The sequence below is a fragment of the Scyliorhinus canicula genome, chromosome 14 (genome assembly GCF_902713615.1).
Source record: "Scyliorhinus canicula chromosome 14, sScyCan1.1, whole genome shotgun sequence".
NCBI classification, from domain to species: Eukaryota; Metazoa; Chordata; class Chondrichthyes; order Carcharhiniformes; family Scyliorhinidae; genus Scyliorhinus; species Scyliorhinus canicula.
In genome coordinates, this window is record NC_052159.1 from 55,330,346 (window position 1) to 55,349,329 (window position 18,984).

Below are 18,984 nucleotides of genomic sequence, written 5' to 3' on the forward strand. Positions count from 1 at the left end.
GCTCTCTTCGCAGATAGAATACACAGTGGCTTGTTGCAGCCTGCTTGTGCTGCAAACTTTGTCCATTTTACCCTGCAAGCTTTGCGTTCCTCCATTTTGTATTGAGGGAATGGCCAACTTCGGTGGCTACAGTATAGATGGGTTGGTGGGAGTGAGTGATAAAGTGGCAGATGGAATTTAACACAAGTGTGAGGTCATGCATTTGGGGAGGTCAAACTGTTGTAAGGAGTACACAATGAACATGAATATACTACGGGACAGATAAAGTGAGAAATCTTGGCCTACAAGTACACATGCCCCGAAAGCAGCATTCCAGTAGACCAGGTTGTAAAGAAAGCGTATGGAATGCTGTCCTTCATTGGCAGAGGTATAGAACATAAAAGTAAGGATATGATATTGTAAATTGAAATTGTATAAAACACTGGTGAGGCCACCAATGGAGTATTGTGTGAAATTCTGGTCACCACATTACAGGAAGAACATTATTGCTCTGGAGAGAGTGCAGAAGAATGTTGTCAGGGCTAGAAAAGTGTAGCTACGAGGAGAGATTGGATAGGTTGGGATTATTTTCCTGAGAACAAAGAAGACTAAGGAGTGACTTAACTGAAGTGACAAAATTATGAGGTGAAGAGAAGAGTCCACAGGATCAAATTGTTTCCCTTGGTGGAGAACTCTAGAACCAGGGGGCATAGATTCAAGATCAGTAGAGGAGCACAAGGAAGAACTTTTTACGCAGAGGGTAGTGGGAGTCTGGAATTTGCTTTTCGATTTGGTGTTGGAGGCAGAGACTTTAAACTCTTTTTTTAAAGTACCTGGATCTGCACCGTAAGTGCTGTAAACTGCATGGTTATGGACCGGGTACAGGATTAGAAAGGGCACCTCGGGCTGGCATGGACACGAAGTGCAGAATGGCCCCTTTCTGTGCTGAAATGTTTCTATGGTTCTATTAGCTATTTATTGACATGCATTAACCATCATACTTTAGATATTGTATTATTCAAAGCAAAAGTAATCCTTGTGAATTTGACCATTGTGTGTAGCCTAAATGAAAAGGAATATAATTTTTAGAAACTGAAAAAGACCTCAACTTTACCATGCCATTTGGATTGATGTCAATTTCTTCTCCATTGTCATCCTGTAATTGAAAAGCACGTTAAAAGCTTTTAAAGCAAGACTTTTAAAGCAAGTTGATACTATTGCTCCAGACGATTTTCCTACTTGCACGAGACAAGTCGTACATTTTTGACTTCTTAAAATAAAAGTTCCTCTAAATATTCTTACTGATTACCTTTGAAATGATATGTCTGAAACTTTAACAGTAGCACCAGTGAATAACATGCTTATATTCATTCATTGATAAATATCTGGGTGAATTGTTTAGAGCTTCAGTGCACAAGTTAATTGTTTTGGGAAGAATGAATAGATGAGCACTATACAATTCATGTACTTTGTGCTGTACATTATGCAAACTACTATTTATATGCAGCTATTGGACAATTGCTATGCTATAGAGTGATATAAAAGTGGTCCACCGTTACATTTTAGGATAAATGTCAAGAAATATAACGCGTGCTAATCTTTTGTTTAAAGTAAATTGGGTACCATTAACCAAGGATGCCAGAATTGAGTTCATCATTTGACTTTTATGGTGGATGCGGAGGAAGAATGTTGTCACTAGGTTAAATGTGTGTCAGGTTACTAATCTTGGCAGTTAGAGGAAAATCTTGGTTGAGAGTCATACAGTCCTTACAAACATTTGTGTCACTCTTCGGGTACTGAAATAGTTCATGACCAAATGCAGCAAGGCAAGACTACATTCAGTCTTGTGCCAATAAGTGGCAAGTATCATTTGTATCACACAAGTGCTGAGCAATGGCCACCTCCAAAAAAAGACAATCTAACCATCACCACTTGACACAGTGCCATTACAGTTGCTGAATGCCCCACTATCAACATTCTGGGGAATGCCCCACTATCAACATCGAGTTGCATTCTGGTCAGTAGCAACAACTGACCAATAATTGGAACTGGATCAGCCACATAAATATTGTGACTATTAGAGCAAACCAAAGGCTGATAATTCTGTGGTGAATAACTCCTCACCTCATTCCCCAAAGCTTGTTCACAGACTACATGGCACAAGCCAGGAGTGTGATGGAATATTGTCCACTTGTCTGGATGAGTATGGCTCCCAAGAACACAGGAAAATCAACACCATTCAGGACCAAGCATGCGACTTGGTTGACACCCCCATCCACAACCTTAAACATTCACTTAGTGGCAGCTGTATGTACTGTAGCAACTTGCCAAGCCTCTTTCAACAGCACATCTAAATCTGAACCACTACATCCCAGACGTAGCAGGACAGCAGACACATTGCAGCATCTGAACTGGAACTATATTGCTGTTCCTTTGCTGTCACTGGGTCAAAATTCTGGAATGCCCTTCCTAACAGCTCTGTGATTGCACCTATACCACATGGACTGCAGCAGTTCACGATGGCAGCTCACTACCACCTCGAGGGAAATTGAGGATGGGCAGCAAATGCTGACCTTGCCAGAGCTACCCACATCCCATGAAAGAATTTTTAAAAATGAACCAGTCAAGCGTTTCTTTCCTTCAGGAAACCTCCCCAGATGGCAAATAGAGTTGCTGGCAGAAAATATCTTTGAACTTCCGGTTGCGGCTATGCGGAGCTAAGCCGCATGTTCGGCAGCTCCCGCTTTAAAAGGACTTGTGGGCTCTTTTAAGGGCTCCAAACGGCGCTGATTCGACGATTCCCAGTGGATAAAGTGGTCTGGAGGAAAACCCCCTGGGATGGTTCGGACTCGAAGTGGGGCGAGGAGAAAAACGGCAGCAGCTCCCCTGGAAAAGCGGGGGAAGGTGGAGAAAATGGCGGCCGGTGGAGCCCGAGGAGTGGAGGTAGTGGGCTGAGGAGCAGCAGGCGGCCCTTCTGCGCTATTTCACGGAGCTGAAAGGGGAGTTGTTGGAATCCCTGAAGGTGACGACGAGTAAGCTGCTGGAGACCCAGACAACCCAGGGTGCAGCGATACTCGAGTTGCAGCAGCAGGCCTCTGAGCGCGAGGAGGAGGTTTCGGCCCTCGTGGGGAAGGTGGAGATACACGAGGCACTTCATAAAAAGTGGCAAGATCGGTTCGAGGAGATGGAGCTTCGGTCATGGAGGAAGAACCTGCGGATCCTGGGCCTCGAGGAGGGGCTGGAGGGGGCGGACCTGCCGGCCTATGTGGCCGTGATGTTGAACTCGCTGGTGGGGGCAGGATCCTTCCATCTGCCCCTGGAGCTGGAGGGGGCCCATAGAGTGCTGGCCAGGTGGCCTAAGGCGAATGAACCCCCGCGGGCGGTGCTGGTGCAGTTCCATCGATTCAGTGACCGGGAGTGTGTTCTCCGATGGGCCAAGAAGGTGAGGAGTAGTAAGTGGGAGAATTCGGTAGTGCGGAGGTGGCCAAGCGGAGAGCCGGGTTTAACCGGACGAAGGCGGTGCTCCATGGAAAGCAGGTGAAGTTCAGCATGTTGCCGCCTGCGCGCCTGTGGGTCACCTTCAAGGACCGGCATCACTACTTTGAGTCCCCGGGGGAAGCGTGGGTCTTTGTGCAGGCTGATAGGCTGGACTCGAACTAGAGATTGGGGGCTGTGGGAGTTTTTCTATTCTATTCATGTATCATTGTTTATGCTGTAGCGGGTTATTCTGTTTGTTTTTGTTTTTTCTCTCGCTTTCGGACGATGTGGGTTATCGTTCTGTGTTCTAAGGGGGGTACTGGGGTTTGTGGTTGATCTGTGTCTTTGTTTGTACGGAGTTGGTGGTTGGGTTGGGACTGCAGTTTGGGAGCTGCATTGGTGGGGTGGGGCAGTGTGAAAGCGCGGGCTTTTCTCTGGTTTCCTGCGCTGCGGGATGAGGGGGTGGAGCTGGTGGCGAGGGGCGGGGTTACTAGACCAGGTTTCCCGCGTCGAAGCGGTGCCCAGGAGCTGATGCAGGGGAGGAGGGGGGGGGGGGGGGACCTCATATCGGGAGGGGTCAGAGTTAGAGCGGGAGCTGCCGGGGTCAGCAGAAGTCAGCTGGCTCATGGGAGTACAGTGGAGGGAGAGACGCGGCTAGGAGGGGTCCTAGCCAGGAGGGGGGAAGGGGAAGGAGAAGGTGGGGGGAAAGGGGAAGGAGGGGGGAGGGGGGAAAGGGGGAGGAGGGATGGGGGGGAAGGGGAGGGCGGGAAGGAGGGGGGAGAGGAGGGAGGGGAAGGGGGGATAGGAAGGGGGAGGGAGGGGAGGGGAAGGGAGAGGGGAAGGGAGGGGGGGGAGGGAGGGGAAGGGGAGATGGGGGGGGGAAGAGGGGAAGGGGGGAGGAGGGGGGGAAGAGGGGAAGAGGGGAGGAGGGGGAGAAGGGGGAGAGGTTTATTCTTAATAGTCTTCAGTAATAACATTTGTAGCACTATTAATCCAGTTCAATGTTGAAATTTTGTACAGCACCACCAAATGATGCGAGTCGGTAGTCTTGCAGAAGAATGCTGCTGTATACCTTAAGGTTCAAGGTTCCTATTGCATCTTTCCATCCGTGCCACCCTACTCCTGACCCTGATCCCAAATTAATCATGTCCCATTGTAGCCACTTTATGTTTTATACTTATTGTTGATTTCTATCTGCCTTCCCTCCATTCTTGTCCAACACAGTGCCTTGTGCTCATCTGGTAATTTTTTACATTGCTTTTCCAACATATGGGGCTGGAGTTTCCCAAAATGGGATTGTGACCCCCACGCCGGCATGTAAATGCTGCCGTTTCACACTGAAGATTTCTATTTTTAAAAATCAGCCAATTCACTCACCTGCAGGGACCCAGAGTGATTCACACAGCTTTAGCTGCGGATACGGGTCCCCGCACTTCCGGTTTTGAGTCCGCGCATGCGCATGGTGGCGGCCACGCCGAGCCTATGGCGGACTTGGACCGTGGAGGCAGATGAAAAATGTAGGCCTGCGAAGATCCGACCGCCCTGATCTGCCCCCCCCCCCCCGGCCACCTATAAGGCACCCCCCACCACCAGCAGGGCGTCCGAGGACTGAGTCTGCAGCCGCCACGCGAGCTTCCCAAACGGCCACAGGTGGTTAGAACCATGGTGTCGGGAACTCAGCCAGTCGGGTGCGGAGGATCGCTGGGCGGGCCTCTGGCAATGGCCCCCCCGCCAGCCATGCGGAGTACTCCGCGAACACGTTGATTCTCGCGTCCCAGAGAATCGCTGGGTCCAATTTCGGCATGAAATTGGATTCTCCGCCCCCGCGCCAAATATGATTTCGGCGCGGGGCTGCGGAGAATCCAGCTCATGTTCTGTGATATTGAGGATCTAATTCCACCCCCAGTATTATGAAAGTTGCAGAATACTTTGAAACAAAATGAGAATTCAACTGAAACTTTGTCAGAACTGAGCATTAACATTTTCAACAGTGCATAGTGATGCTTGGGTAGATTTAAGCTTCTGCATAATTCATTTCAAGAAGTCTTGAAACCTTTTACTTTTTTAAAGGCAGATGTTCAAAAAAAGGTGGAAACCCTTGATCATGAATACAAAGAGAATATTGATTTAATTAGAGCCTTCCAGATACTGCAGCACAAGAATTGTGCATTACTTGAAGAAATCGAAGAGCACTTTCAGAATTATGGCTATGAACCCTTGCACAGAAAAGATAAAGGTAAATGAGCAGATTTGTCCACTGATTAAAGAATCTTCAATATGAAACATTGTGACTTGCTGTAGTGTTATGTTCTCCGTATGTCCCAGAAAGGTATTATAACGTGCTAGTGAAGTTCATGGGAGATACGTTCCCGCAGAGCGTGAATGGGGAACATGCTTTTGGATGGGACACATTTAGATAGGTTCCAGCCATGCGAGGGCAGCATTGGTTTGGGCAGTTATTTTACAGCAAATTGTGGTGCAGTACCTGTATACAGCAGATGGGGGAGCCTCTGAGCAATACATGTGAAGATTAAAAATTGAATAGAGCTATTATTGTGGCTCTAGACCTAACGATTCGGACATTTCTAGGTTAGTCGCTTCATTTAGGCTACACATCATCTGAAACCATTCCAGTCTTTGCTCCGTCTTGGCTGCCGTCTCCCCGAGTGAAGAGAGAGGGGGAAAAAATGTGGCTGAGTGAACATTGCTCATGTACGATGTACAAAGCAAAAGTTAAGGAAAACCTGAACCAGGAAGTTGCAAAGGGTGGGATTTTACTGTGTAAACAGAAGTTTACATAATCGAACTTGCACAACAAAATTCACAGTTTTGTATGTGATATCGGTATTCCGCATGTACCATAGTGACTTGGTCCAGATTAAGCATACTGTTTTGAAAAACTTTCCCTCTTTCTGCACCCAAAATTGAATCCATAACATTATAAACTAAATTGTAACTTACAAAAAGTTACAAACTGGAATCAATGTTTTATTCCATGGAACCTAAATTTCAGAATAATAATTATTCAACTGGCTATTATTTGACGGCGTGAAGTTCTCCCCGTGTCTGTGTGGGTTTCCTCTGGGTGCTCCAGTTTCCTCCCACAGTCCAAAAGTTGTGCAGGTTAGATAGGGTTACGGGGATAGGGTGGGGGAGTGGGCCTACGTAGGGTGCTCTTTCGGAGGGGCAGTGCATACGATGGGCCGACTGGCCACCTGCACTAAGGATTCTGTGAACTATCCTTATATAAAATTATTTCAGGTAGTATTCTACATGCACCCATTTCAAAATAATATTTAGTAAGAATTGCTGAATCAGTATTCATTGAAATTATGAACTCAGCAACGCATGCAGTTGCACTCCATTTTATGACACCACGTATGCCCAAATAGATGGTTGCCATGGGATCCCCTCTAGGTCCAGTTCCTGCAAACATGTTTGCTGGGCTTCATGAGAAATGTCTTCAATGCAATGACACCTAACCTCCTACAACTTGCATATTTCTGATATGTGAATGATATGTTTGCGGTATTTAAAGGCATAACTGCATGTAGTAATTTCCTTGCATGACTTAATGGGCTCCATCCTGCATTCAAATTCACTGTTGAAATGGAACATCCAAATGAACTCCCTTTCCTTGGCGTACCAATTGAGAAATCTGCCAGGGAGTTCTCTACCGTAGTCTACCGCAAGCCTATCTTCACTCGTCAGTACACGCGTTGGGATTCTTACAGTTCCTCATGCCATAAGACTGGTCTTTTTCTTAACATATTTTATTCCAAACATGTATAAAAAGTTACAACACACAAACAGTTCAGGAAACAAACTTTCCAATACACAACTATACAGTTTGTACCAATTTTTCAAACTCCCCTTCCCTCGTCCCGCAACAAACAACTCCTCAAACACGGTCACGAACATCTCCCACCTTGTCTCGAAACCCTCCTCTGAACCCCTAAACTCTTATTTAACTTTTTCCAGCCGAAGAAAGTCATATAAATCATCCAGCCAGGCCACTTGTGGCGTTGCTGACCGCCACTCCAATAAAATTTGTCGCCGGACAAGCAGAGAAGATAAGGCCGCAACATCAGCCTTCCTCCCCTCCATCAACTTCGGCTTCTCCAATACCCAAATATTTGCCACCAAAGGGTCCAGCTCAACTGCCTCCCCCACTATCCTTGCTATCGCCGCAAACACTCCCGCCCAGAATCTCTCAACATTTCACATCCATAAGACTGGTCTTATTGGCAACCTTGTAAATAAGGCCTGGCCACTTGCTCATCATGCAAGCTTAATGCTGAAATAAGGCGCATCCTGCAGGATAATGGCTTTTCTGGTCAGATAATTTTGCACTGTTCTCATGCAAACTCATGAACAGACTTTTGGCCCTGAAAAGTGCCCAGTCTACCTCTACCTCAAATTACCCTGAAAAAGCAAAATGCATTCTCCCCGTGTCTGCATGGGTCTCACCCCCACAACCTAAAAGATGTGCAAGGGAGGTGGATTGGCCACACTAAATTGCCCCTTTATCAAAATTTTGAGCAACAGGCAAAACTAACTGTTTCACACTACCACTTAGCCGTAACAACACGAGTCTTGTTCGCCTCTAACCGGATGCTGCCTTCAAGCCAAAAGGATGTTCTGCCTAGCACACAAATGAGTAATGTGGTAGATAATCTTTATTGTCACAAGTAGGGTTACATTAACACTGCAATGAAGTTACTGTGAAAAGCCCCGAGTCGCCACATTCCGGTTTCTGTTCGGATACACGGAGGGTGAATTCGGAATGTCCAAATTACCTAACAGCACATCTTTTTGGGACTTGTGGAGGGAAAAAATGGAGCACCCGCATGAAACCCACACAGACACAGGGAGAACGTGCAAACTCCGCACAGGCAGTGACACAAGCCGGGAGTTGAACATGGGACCCTGGGGCGCTGTGAAGTAACAGTGCTAATCACTGTGCTACAGTTAGATGAATTTCCGTGCCAGTTTAATGCTAGGTATGTCGACCGCAAGTCCCAAAGATTGGTGAACTGTATCAGACAGCATATCCCAGTTGCTGATCGCAACGAGCAAAGGTATAGTCTGTATCCAATTAGCCTATGCTTTGCAGACAGAAAGAACATGTAACATTGTGCCTGTTTCAGCTGAGAAATATAAATGACCGTCTTTTGCTGATTCATTCTGCAGGGTAATGCCATGATCAATCTGGGTCAAGCTGCCTGGTTTAAATTTCAAGCAATGCTTGGCAATTAACTGTCAGTCACCATCACCGGTGAATTCTCCATGGCAATGCCTCTACCATATCAGTTCTCTCTTCTCGTACAATATAAATTGTTTTCTCCTTGTACCATATTCTTGCAAAGTGTCATGATAAATGCAACGGCAAAACTTTGAAATGCCCTTTTTTTGTTACCAAACAACTATTAGGGAGAATTGTTGGAAGAGTTATCGATTTACAATCTATAGTAGAAAGTTTCAGCAGTGACCCTGTTGCAATGTTCTTTACTTCAAGGTAACTTTAAAAAGTTTCCAACTTCCATGCCATGATCTTTCAAAATGCAATTAAGCTGTACAGTTGACCCCTGTCGAGCATCCAAAAGGGCAGATTTTGCAAATGTACACATTGAGCCAGACATAGGCTATCAGTTATACTGAAGCCATTGCCTTTAATCCTGTCATCTAATCTATTCCCCCGTCATCAACTCCATTTCCCTCCCAGCAATTGCCTGTGACTGAAATATATTGTTTGCAGCTTTAGTGTCATGTTTGCCCCGAAGGTGAGCTTTCAATTATGTATCATGCCATCACTAGCACAATCTAATTCCATCTTATTTCATCGTTTGAGAATGCTCCTTTCTCAGCTCATCTACTGAAACCCTTGTGTGTGCCTTTGTTAATGCTGAGCTGACTCTTCAGTCCATGGTGGGGGGGGGGAAATTAAGGAAAAGGGAAGTGGAAAATCTTCAAAGAAAATTAATTGTTTTTTCCTCCCAAGGAGCAGAGTCGGAATTGATGAATACTGTAATGGATGGGATTGAAAATTCTGAACCTGAACCTGAAGGTGCAGATCAAAATGATGAAGTTGTCACTCCATTACATGATAAACCTTTGCTGAATGACTCCTTGCGTACCCCTAAGCTTGAAGATTTTGGACTTGGTCACATGATGTTTCAAAATGCATGGGGGGTGCCAGAATGTAATCTACCTTCAAATCCCCAAATCACTCCAGAATTCTCTGGAAATGGGCATTCTTCAACATTACAAGGTCCAATTATGCCAAAGACACCAAAATGCGCATTAAAACTGGATGATGAGATGCTCCTCACTCCGAAGGTGGAACATTTTGATATCACCGAATATACTGGTTGTGTAACTGACTTTACTTTGGCACTATACAATAAATGTGCTCAACCAGAAATCAACAGGTAATGGTTTTATAATGTTTTTAGAAATAATTGTAATTTGGATTTCTATTGTTTCCAGTAATCTGTGATTATGATTATTCTACCTGATTTAGAAACAGATCATTAGTGAATAGTTCAGTGCAAACCTAAATTTTAGTTGGATTAATGTTATCCCCCAGCCCCCCCCCCCCCCCCCCCCACCCCAAAAGTTCAGAATAGAATTGATCTGTTGCTTTTAGAAATTCCAGTGACATGTTTGTGCTAATGTATCATTTGCAATAGCAATGGTTGTATGTTTATTTGAACATGCTTGCCCCTGTGTGATTAAAATTAAACTAGAAGGCTTTGTTTTACGATATCTTTCATCATAATGGCAGGGCACTTAAATGTAATTTTCTGAATATGATGCACCCTCAAAAATATAATACACAACTAGACTTTCACAGTACTGCGATCAAAATGTAGTTATTCCAAGTGGCCTGATTGGTCAGTTGCAAGTGATGGATTTAGCTGTGGCAGGCTCTGGGACATTTTGAGAATGATTCCTGCACTGCTTGCCGCTTGCATGCTTTATTACATTGCATACCAACTAACATAGTTGGGCATGAGCACCAAAATAATTACCCCATAAGAGGTTTTGTTTGATATCCCACTTTTATGATGCCAGATGAGTCCTTTGGTGAATTTAAAGCCTTGCAATTCCCAGGTGGTTTACCTCTGGGGAGGCCCATCATCAAGTGAATCTTATTTTTTTTTAAACTCTGCAGGATCATTGTTTAACCCTCTTGCAAGCAGCAGTTTGCTTTTGTATCCTCCCTGTTTCCTTGCAGTTCCATCCTTCTGCTCTCTCAGGCTGGAAAACTGAGATTTGGCCCGAGTTCCTCCTCTGGGCCCAAATCTTTGGTGTGGGAAAAATAATCAACTCCAAACAGGATCGACTGCATTCTCCATGAATCCCACTTACTGGTCTTAAAACCTACCTTTTTTTTTATAAATGTTTTTATTCAGTTTTCATATTTTATATTGAACAAATTACAAATTGTTAGGAGAGAGAAAAAAAAACAAACACGCAAAAATTAACATACATATTTACAGGTAAGCATCTTCGTAGTAGTAACTGCGCCCCCCCCCCCCCCCCCTCAACATGTTTATTTAGTTTGGTTTTGGGCCTTAGCTAGCCATCGAACCCCCGTAACGAACCTGTAGCCCCCCCCCCCTCCCGCTACCTTCCCCCGACTATTCTTCCTCTTGTACATTGGCCACAAATAGGTCCCGGAACAGTTGCATGAATGGCTCCCACGTTCTGTGGAAGCCGTCGTCCGACCCTCGGATGGCAAATTTGATTTTCCTCCATTTGGAGAGATTCCGAGAGGTCGGACAGCCAGTCCGCAGCTCTGGGCGGTGCTGCTGACCGCCAGCCAAACAGGATTCTACGGCGGGCGATCAGGGAGGCAAAGGCAAGGGCGTCCGCCCTCCTCCCCAGGAATAGATCTGGCTGTTCTGAAACCCCGAAGACCGCCACTATCGGGCCTGGCTCCACCCTCACTCCCACCACTTTGGACATAACCTCGAAGAAGGCTGTCCAGTACTCCACGAGTCTGGGGCAAGACCAGAACATGTGGGCGTGGTTGGCCGGGCCTCTTTGGCACCGTTCACATCTGTCTTCCACCTCCGGGAAGAACCTACTCATACGGGTTCTTGTTAAGTGGGCTCTATGTACCACTTTTAGTTGCGTCAGGCTGAGCCTTGCGCACGTGGAGGTGGAGTTGACTCTATGCAGTGCTTCGCTCCAGAGTCCCCACCCTATCTCCATCCCCAGGTCGTCCTCCCATTTCCTCCTTGTTGCGTCCAGTACGGTGTCGTCCCTATCTACCAGTCGGTCATACATGTCACTACAGTTCCCTTTCTCTAGGATACTTGCGTCCAGTAGGTCTTCCAGTAGTGTCTGTCGTGGCGGTTGTGGGTACGTCCTTGTCTCCTTCGTAGGAAGTTTTTGAGCTGCAGGTACCGTAGCTCGTTCCCCCCAGCTAGCTGAAATTTCTCTGTCAATTCGTCCAGTGTTGCGATCCTGTCGTCCGTGTATAGGTCCCTGACTGTCAGTGTCCCCCCGTCCTGCCTCCACCTTTTGAAGGTGGCGTCGGTCAGTGCTGGTTTGAACCTATGGTTGTTGCAGATGGGAGCCCTGTTCGACATTTTGGTCAGGCCAAGTTGCTGCCGCAGTTGGTTCCAGGATTGGAGGGTGGCTGTCACCACTGGGCTGCTGGAGTGTTTTTTGGGTGGGGATGGGAGTGCTGCCGTGGCGAGGGCCCGGAGGGAGGTTCCCATGCAGGAGGCCTCCTCCGCACGCACCCACTCAGCTTCTGGCTCCTGGATCCATCCCCTTACTCGCTCGGCTGTTGCTGCCCAGTGGTAGAATTGTAGATTCGGGAGGGCTAACCCTCCCCTGGTTTTTGTTTTTGTAAGACCTTCTTTGGGATCCTAGCATTTTTACCCCCCCCCCATACGAACGCCATGATGAGTTTGTCCAGCGCTTTGAAAAAGGCCTTGGGGATGTAGATCGGAATGGATCTAAACAGGAAGAGGAACCTGGGCAGTACGTTCATTTTGATCGTCTGAACTCTCCCCGCGAGGGAGAGCGGGAGTGTGTTCCATCTTTGCAGGTCCTTTTAACTTCCTCCATCAGGCTGGTGAGGTTCCATTTGTGGATCCCTTTCCAGTCATGGGCTATTTGGATCCCCAGGTAGCGGAATTTATGTCGGGCTTGTTTGAACGGCAGCCCCTTTAGTGCTGCCCCCCCCCCCCCTTGCGGGTGTAATGGGAAGATCTCACTTTTGCTCATGTTGAGTTTGTAGCCCGAGAAGGCTCCAAACTTTCAGGAGCGCGATGATTCCGTCCATGCTGCTTTGTGGGTCCGAGATATAGAGGAGCAGATCATCCGCATAGAGTGAGACTCTGTGCTCTCTACCTCCCCTTCGGATCCCCCTCCAATTTTTTGCTGCCCTGAGCGCGATTGCTAGCGGTTCAATTGCTAGTGCGAACAGCAGCGGGGACAGTGGGCATCCTTGTCTGGTGCCCCTGTGCAGCTGGAAGTATTGGGAGTTGGTATTGTTGGTCTGTACACTCGCCATGGGGAGCGTTGTACAGGAGCTTACCCAAGCGGTGAACCCTGTTCCAAGCCCGAACCGCTCCAGTATCTCTATGAGGTATTTCCACTCGACTCTGTCGAAGGCCTTTTCTGCGTCCAGGGAGACGATCACCTCTTGTGTTCTCTCCCCGGAGGGGGTCATTATCACGTTCAGCAGGCGCCTGATGTTCGCGGTAAGCTGTCTACCTTTGACAAAGCCCGTCTGGTCCTCTGTGACCACCTCAGGTACACAGTCTTCTAGCCTTTTGGCTAGGATTTTGGCCAGTATTTTGGCGTCTGCATTCAGCAGAGATATGGGTCTGTATGACCCACATTCCGTTGGGTCTTTGTCTTTCTTAGGTATCAGCGAGATTGAGGCCTGTGCTAACGTGGGTGGCAACGTGCCCCTAGCTAGCGAGTCTGTGAACATCTCCCGCAGGTGCGGGGCCAGCGCTGTAAAACCTACCTTTTTGACCAAGCTTTTGGTTATCTGACCATTTTTTAGACCAGCTTTAGTGTGTTGGTGTTATGTGTATGCCATTTACTTGGCATTTATGACCAAGGTTATGGAGAAAAATTAAATATTTGCATTATTCACCCTCTCATTCCATCCCAAAGAAATGGCCGTTTTAAGTTTTATTGTATAATTGACCTTTGCCAGTAACATTGTATGTATTGCATTTGTCACTACTCTTACCTAATGAGGATTAATTTACAGCAGTGTGATTGTGTTTCTTTCCCCCCCCCAAAAATTGTTTTCCAGTTGTAATCCTATACCAACAATTAAAAGATGACCCTGGCAAGCATCTGTGTCCAAACAAGTTGAAACGGATATATCTTCTATGACACACCAGGCACCCAACCGTGAGTATGGGGCTGAATATTTCAAATATTTGAGAGTGAAACTTCTATTACTGAATAATATTAGACCTAGAGAATGAATTGGTAGACCTTCTAACCGGTTGCTTTTAGGCTGCAAACCCAATCCAAACAATTAGTATTCAGTACAACAACAAATTGTAAAGTGTCCATTGCTGAGGTTTTGGCACTCTTTGGATTTTTCATAGAGCATGGTTTGCTTTCAAAAACCTCCGTGCAATTTGATCAAATTGGTAGATGGTGCCAAACTAGGACAGGCTTTTGAATCCATGAGGTACCGTCCACACAATGTACCAACAGTGACATTCAGTTGAGGTCAAAGAAGCATTCAATAATGATCTCAGGAACTAGGACAAACTTATCGCCCTGATGGTTTCAGTGTCATGATGGTTCAGACTGCAATACACAGAAAAGAAATGAAATGAAAATCAGTTATTGTCACAAGTAGGCTTCAAATGAAGATACTGTGAAAAGCCCCTAGTCGCCACATTCCGGCGCCTGTTCGGGGAGGCTGGTACCGGAATTGACCGTGCTGCTGGCCTGCCTTGGTCTGCTTTGAAAGCCAGCTCTTAAGCCCTGTGCTAAACCTGCCCCGGAAGGGATAATAGAACAACACAGTATTGGTAGATTAAACTCCAACAGCCAATTTCTTCTCTCTAAGCATACTGAGTTGATCTTTTCATCACACACAATGTTACAACTAGTTGATAAACATAAACAACATGGATACACCCTAGATCTAAACATTGGCACGTGTTAAACTACATTATTGCGTAACTGAGCAATCAAGATATGCACTCTAAACCCGTTGCCTTAGTTTGAGCAGCCTTCAGCACCTCTTTGGCTTGTCAGGAGCATCATGTCTTTCAAGATGACACCTAATGCATTATGACAGTCAAACCACCAGGAAACCTGATGTAACTTTTTAAAATTAGGGTACCCAATTCTTTTTTTACAATTAAGGGACAATTTAGCGTGGCCAATTCCCCTACCTTGCACATCTTTGGGTTGTGGAGGTGAGACCCACACAGACACAGGGAGAATGTGCAAATTCCACACGGACAGTGACCCAGGGCCGGGATCGATCCCGGGTCTTCAGCGCCATGAGGCAGCAGTGCTAACCACTGTGCACCATGCCGCCTCTGATGTAACTATCCTAAAGGGTGCAGCCAAGAGACAGGAACTGGAACAAAAATGTGAGTTTGCTGGTAACCCAGAAGATAACTTCAAGGATCTTCCATGTCTATGTTAAGGAATGTCACTTGGCACAGCACTTGAGGTCCTTTGGATTCATCCAGTGGAAGCACCAAAACTTTTTTTAAATAAATTTAAGAGTACCCAATTCATTTTTTCCAATTAAGGGGCAATTTAGTGTGGCCAATCCACCTACCCTGAACAGCTTTGGATTGTTGGGGCACAACCCACGCAAACACGAGGGAATGTGCAAACTCCACACAAACAGTGACCCAGGGCCGGAATCGAACCTGGGACCTCGGTGCCGCGAGGCAGCAGTGGGAAACCACTGTACCACTGTGCTGCCCTGGAAGCATCAAAACTGCTTCATAAGAAAATGATGGAGTCAAATTGCTGGATAATCTGTACAATGCTCACAGATCTTACATAAATGGTGAAAAATCACCAAGAGCCAAATATCATCAAGCAAAAACATGCTGCAGACAAACCTGAGAAATGCGGTACCAGTGGGAGGCGAGCAATGATAATAATAAGCACTTATTGTCACACAAGTAGGCTTCAATGAAGTTATTGTGAAAAGCCCCTAGTCGCCACATTCCGGTGCCTGTTGGGGAGGCTGGTACAGGAATTCAACCCGCGCTGCTGACATTGTTCTGCATTACAAGCCAGCTATTTAGCCCACTGTGCTAAACCAGTCTCCAAGTATGAAGTTACTGTGAAAAGTCCCTAGTCGCCACATTCCGGCGCCTGTTCAGGTAAGCTGGCACGGGAATTGAACCCGCGCTGCTGGCCTTGTTCTGCATCACAAACAAGCTGTCTAGCCCACTGAGCTGAGCCTACCAAGGCTGCAGAGCTTCAGGAAGCTGTCGATAAGCACAAACTGAACTCCATGAAGGTCTCAAATGTTCTGACTCCCAAGCCAGTGGTTGACACCCATTCTCTCAGCAGATTGCGGTCAGATCCTAACGAACAGGCTTGAGATACTTATTTGTTGGCAGAGTTCTTTAACAATCTACTGAACCCAAGAATCAACAGTCGCAAGAATGCCATTGAATCACTTCCACAGCTTCACATTCTCAGAATCACATTGTTAACGGGAAGAAGGTGGGCATTTGGTCCATCGTTCTGCTCTGGCTCTCCAAACAAGCATCATCATGACTTGCCCCTTTTCCTGTAGACCTGCACATCATTTCTATTCAAGTATTCATCTAATGCTCTCTTAAATGCCTCGATTGAACCTGCCTCCACACAATTCCAGACTCAAACCACTCATTGTATGAAAGGTCCCAACCTCTCCAATCTATCCTAATAACTGAAGTTTCTCATTCCTGGAACCATTCTTGTATGCGCCTTCTGCAATCTCTCCAATGCAATCACATCCTTCTTACAGTGTGGCACCCAGAACATGTACACTATTCCAGTCTAAATAGTGTCTTATACAAGTTAAACATAACCAACTTGCTCGTTATTCTATACCCCATATCAATAAAGCTTGGGATACTATATGCTTTATTTATTACTCTCGCCACCAGTCCTGCCATCGTCAATGATCTATAATATAACACAATCTTTATTGTCATAAGTAGTCTTTTTTTTAAATAATTTTATTGAAAAATTTGAATGTATACACAACGAACCATATTAAAATACCAAAAATAACAATAATATTAGCAATCATAAACATTCGCCCCCACCTCCATGAACAACACAGCATTTTAACCACAACGCAAATTAACACAATATTAAGTTACATAATAGAAACTACAATATGGAACACCCCCCCCCCCCCCCCCCCCCCCCCCCCCCCCCCCCCCCCCCCCCCCGTGTTGCTGCTGCTATTGACCAAGATACCTATCTTTGAGCCAGGAAGTCCAGAAAAGGCTGCCATCGTTTATAGAACCCTTGTATTGATCCTCTCAGGGCAAATTTGACCCTTTCCAATTTTATAAATCCCGCCATGTCACTGATCCAGGTCTCCACACTTGGGGGCCTCGCATCCTTCCACTGTAGCAAGATCCTTCGTCGGGCTACTAGGGACGCAAAGGCCAGGACACCGGCCTCTTTCGCCTCCTGCACTCCCAGCTCTACCGCAACTCCAAAAACCGCGAGTCCCCACCCTGGTTTGACTCTGGATCCAACCACCCTCGACACCGTCCCCGCCACCCACTTCCAGAATTCTTCCAGTGCTGGGCATGCCCAGAACATATGGGCATGGTTCGCTGGACTCCCCGAACATCTGGTGCACCTGTCCTCACCCCCAAAGAACCTACTCATCCTAGTCCCGGACATATGGGTCCGGTGCAGCACCTTAAATTGGATGAGACTAAGCCTCGCACATGAGGAGGAAGAGTTGACTCTCTCCAAGTCATCCGCCCAAGTCCCGTCCTCTATCTGCTCCCCGAATTCCTCCTCCCATTTAGCCTTCAGCTTCTCCACTGACGACTCCTCCACCTCCTGCATTACCTTATAGATGTCAGACACCTTCCCCTCTCCGACCCACACCCCCGAAAGCACTCTGTCCATCGTCTCCCGCGAGGGCAGCAAAGGGAATCCCTCTACCTGTCGCCTAGCAAATGCCTTTACCAGTAAGTATCTGAACATGTTCCCTTGGGGAAGCCCAAATTTATCTTCCAGTTCCCCCAGGCCCGCAAACCTCCCGCCAATAAACAGGTCCCTCAATTTACTGATGCCCACCCTTTGCCACCCCCTAAATCCCCCATCCCTGTTCCCTGGGATGAACCGATGATTGCCACCCAATGGAGCCTCCATCGAGCCCCCTGTTTCCCCCCTATGCCGTCTCCACTGTCCCCAGATTCTTAGGGTCGCCGGCACCACCGGGCTCGTGGTAAACCTCTTAGGGGAGAGCGGCAACGGCGCCGTTACCATGGACCCCAGGCTCGTACCTCTACATGATGCCATCTCCATTCTTTTCCACGCCGCCCCTCCCCCCTCCATCACCCATTTACGCACCATTGACACATTGGCCGCCTAATAGTACCCCAGAAGGTTGGGCAGCGCCAGCCCGCCTCTATCCCTCCCTCGCTCCAGGAACACCCTCTTCACTCTCGGAGTCCCATGTGCCCACACAAAGCTCAAAATACTGCTAGTCACTCTCCTAAAGAAGGCCCTGGGGATAAAGATGGGCAGGCACTGAAAGAGGAACAAGAACCTTGGAAGCACCGTCATTTTGACGGACTGCACCCTCCCCGCCAACGACAATGGCAGCATGTCCCACCTCTTGAACTCCTCCTCCATCTGATCTACAAGTCTGGTGAAATTATGTTTGTGAAGAGTCCCCCAGTCCCTGGCCACCTGCACCCCCAGGTACCTAAAGCTCTCCCCTGCCCGCCTAAGCGGGAGCCTACCAATTCCTTCCTCCTGGTCTCCATGGTGCACCACAAACGGTAGTAGGACAATTGGCCGAAAGACAGTTAGTTGACAGACAGGACAATTCACAGACAGGACAATTGGCCGATAGGACAATTAGTCGACAGGGAACCCGCTTAAAATAGTTATACTAAATTACGTATTCAAAGCCCTTCAGTATCTATCATGGAGTTTGTCAAAACGGAGCGAGGAGGCAAAAAGCTTCTGTTCGAGGGATACGCCTATATTATTGACAAAACCAGGGAATCAAAGACTTATTGGAGATGCGCAAATCGTAAAGTCTGCAACGCAAGAATGACAACGATCGATGACGTAATTAGCAGAACGTCTTCTGAACACTCGCATCCGCCAACACCTATTGAAAATCAAGCTTCAAAAGTTAAAGAAGAAATAAAACATCTTGCTGCACAATCTGAACAATTGCCAAGCTCTATCATTGATAATGTAACGTCCGATATCCCCTCAACCATTGTCGGAGCATTACCAAAAAAGGACTCTCTCAAGCGTACGGTGCGACGAAAAAGACCAGTAATA

The 18,984-nt window shown here is 46.9% G+C and overlaps 1 protein-coding gene across 1 annotated transcript in view; it reads left to right on the forward strand.

Moving 5' to 3' along the window:
- ska3 (spindle and kinetochore associated complex subunit 3) overlaps nt 1-18,984 on the forward strand; it is a 75,326-nt gene that overhangs the window by 20,500 nt on the left and 35,842 nt on the right. The window contains exons 4-6 of the mRNA XM_038817938.1: nt 5,527-5,692; nt 9,458-9,887; nt 13,787-13,854. Coding sequence (XP_038673866.1) covers nt 5,527-5,692; nt 9,458-9,887; nt 13,787-13,854 — 664 coding nt within the window. The remainder of the gene's footprint in view (nt 1-5,526; nt 5,693-9,457; nt 9,888-13,786; nt 13,855-18,984) is intronic.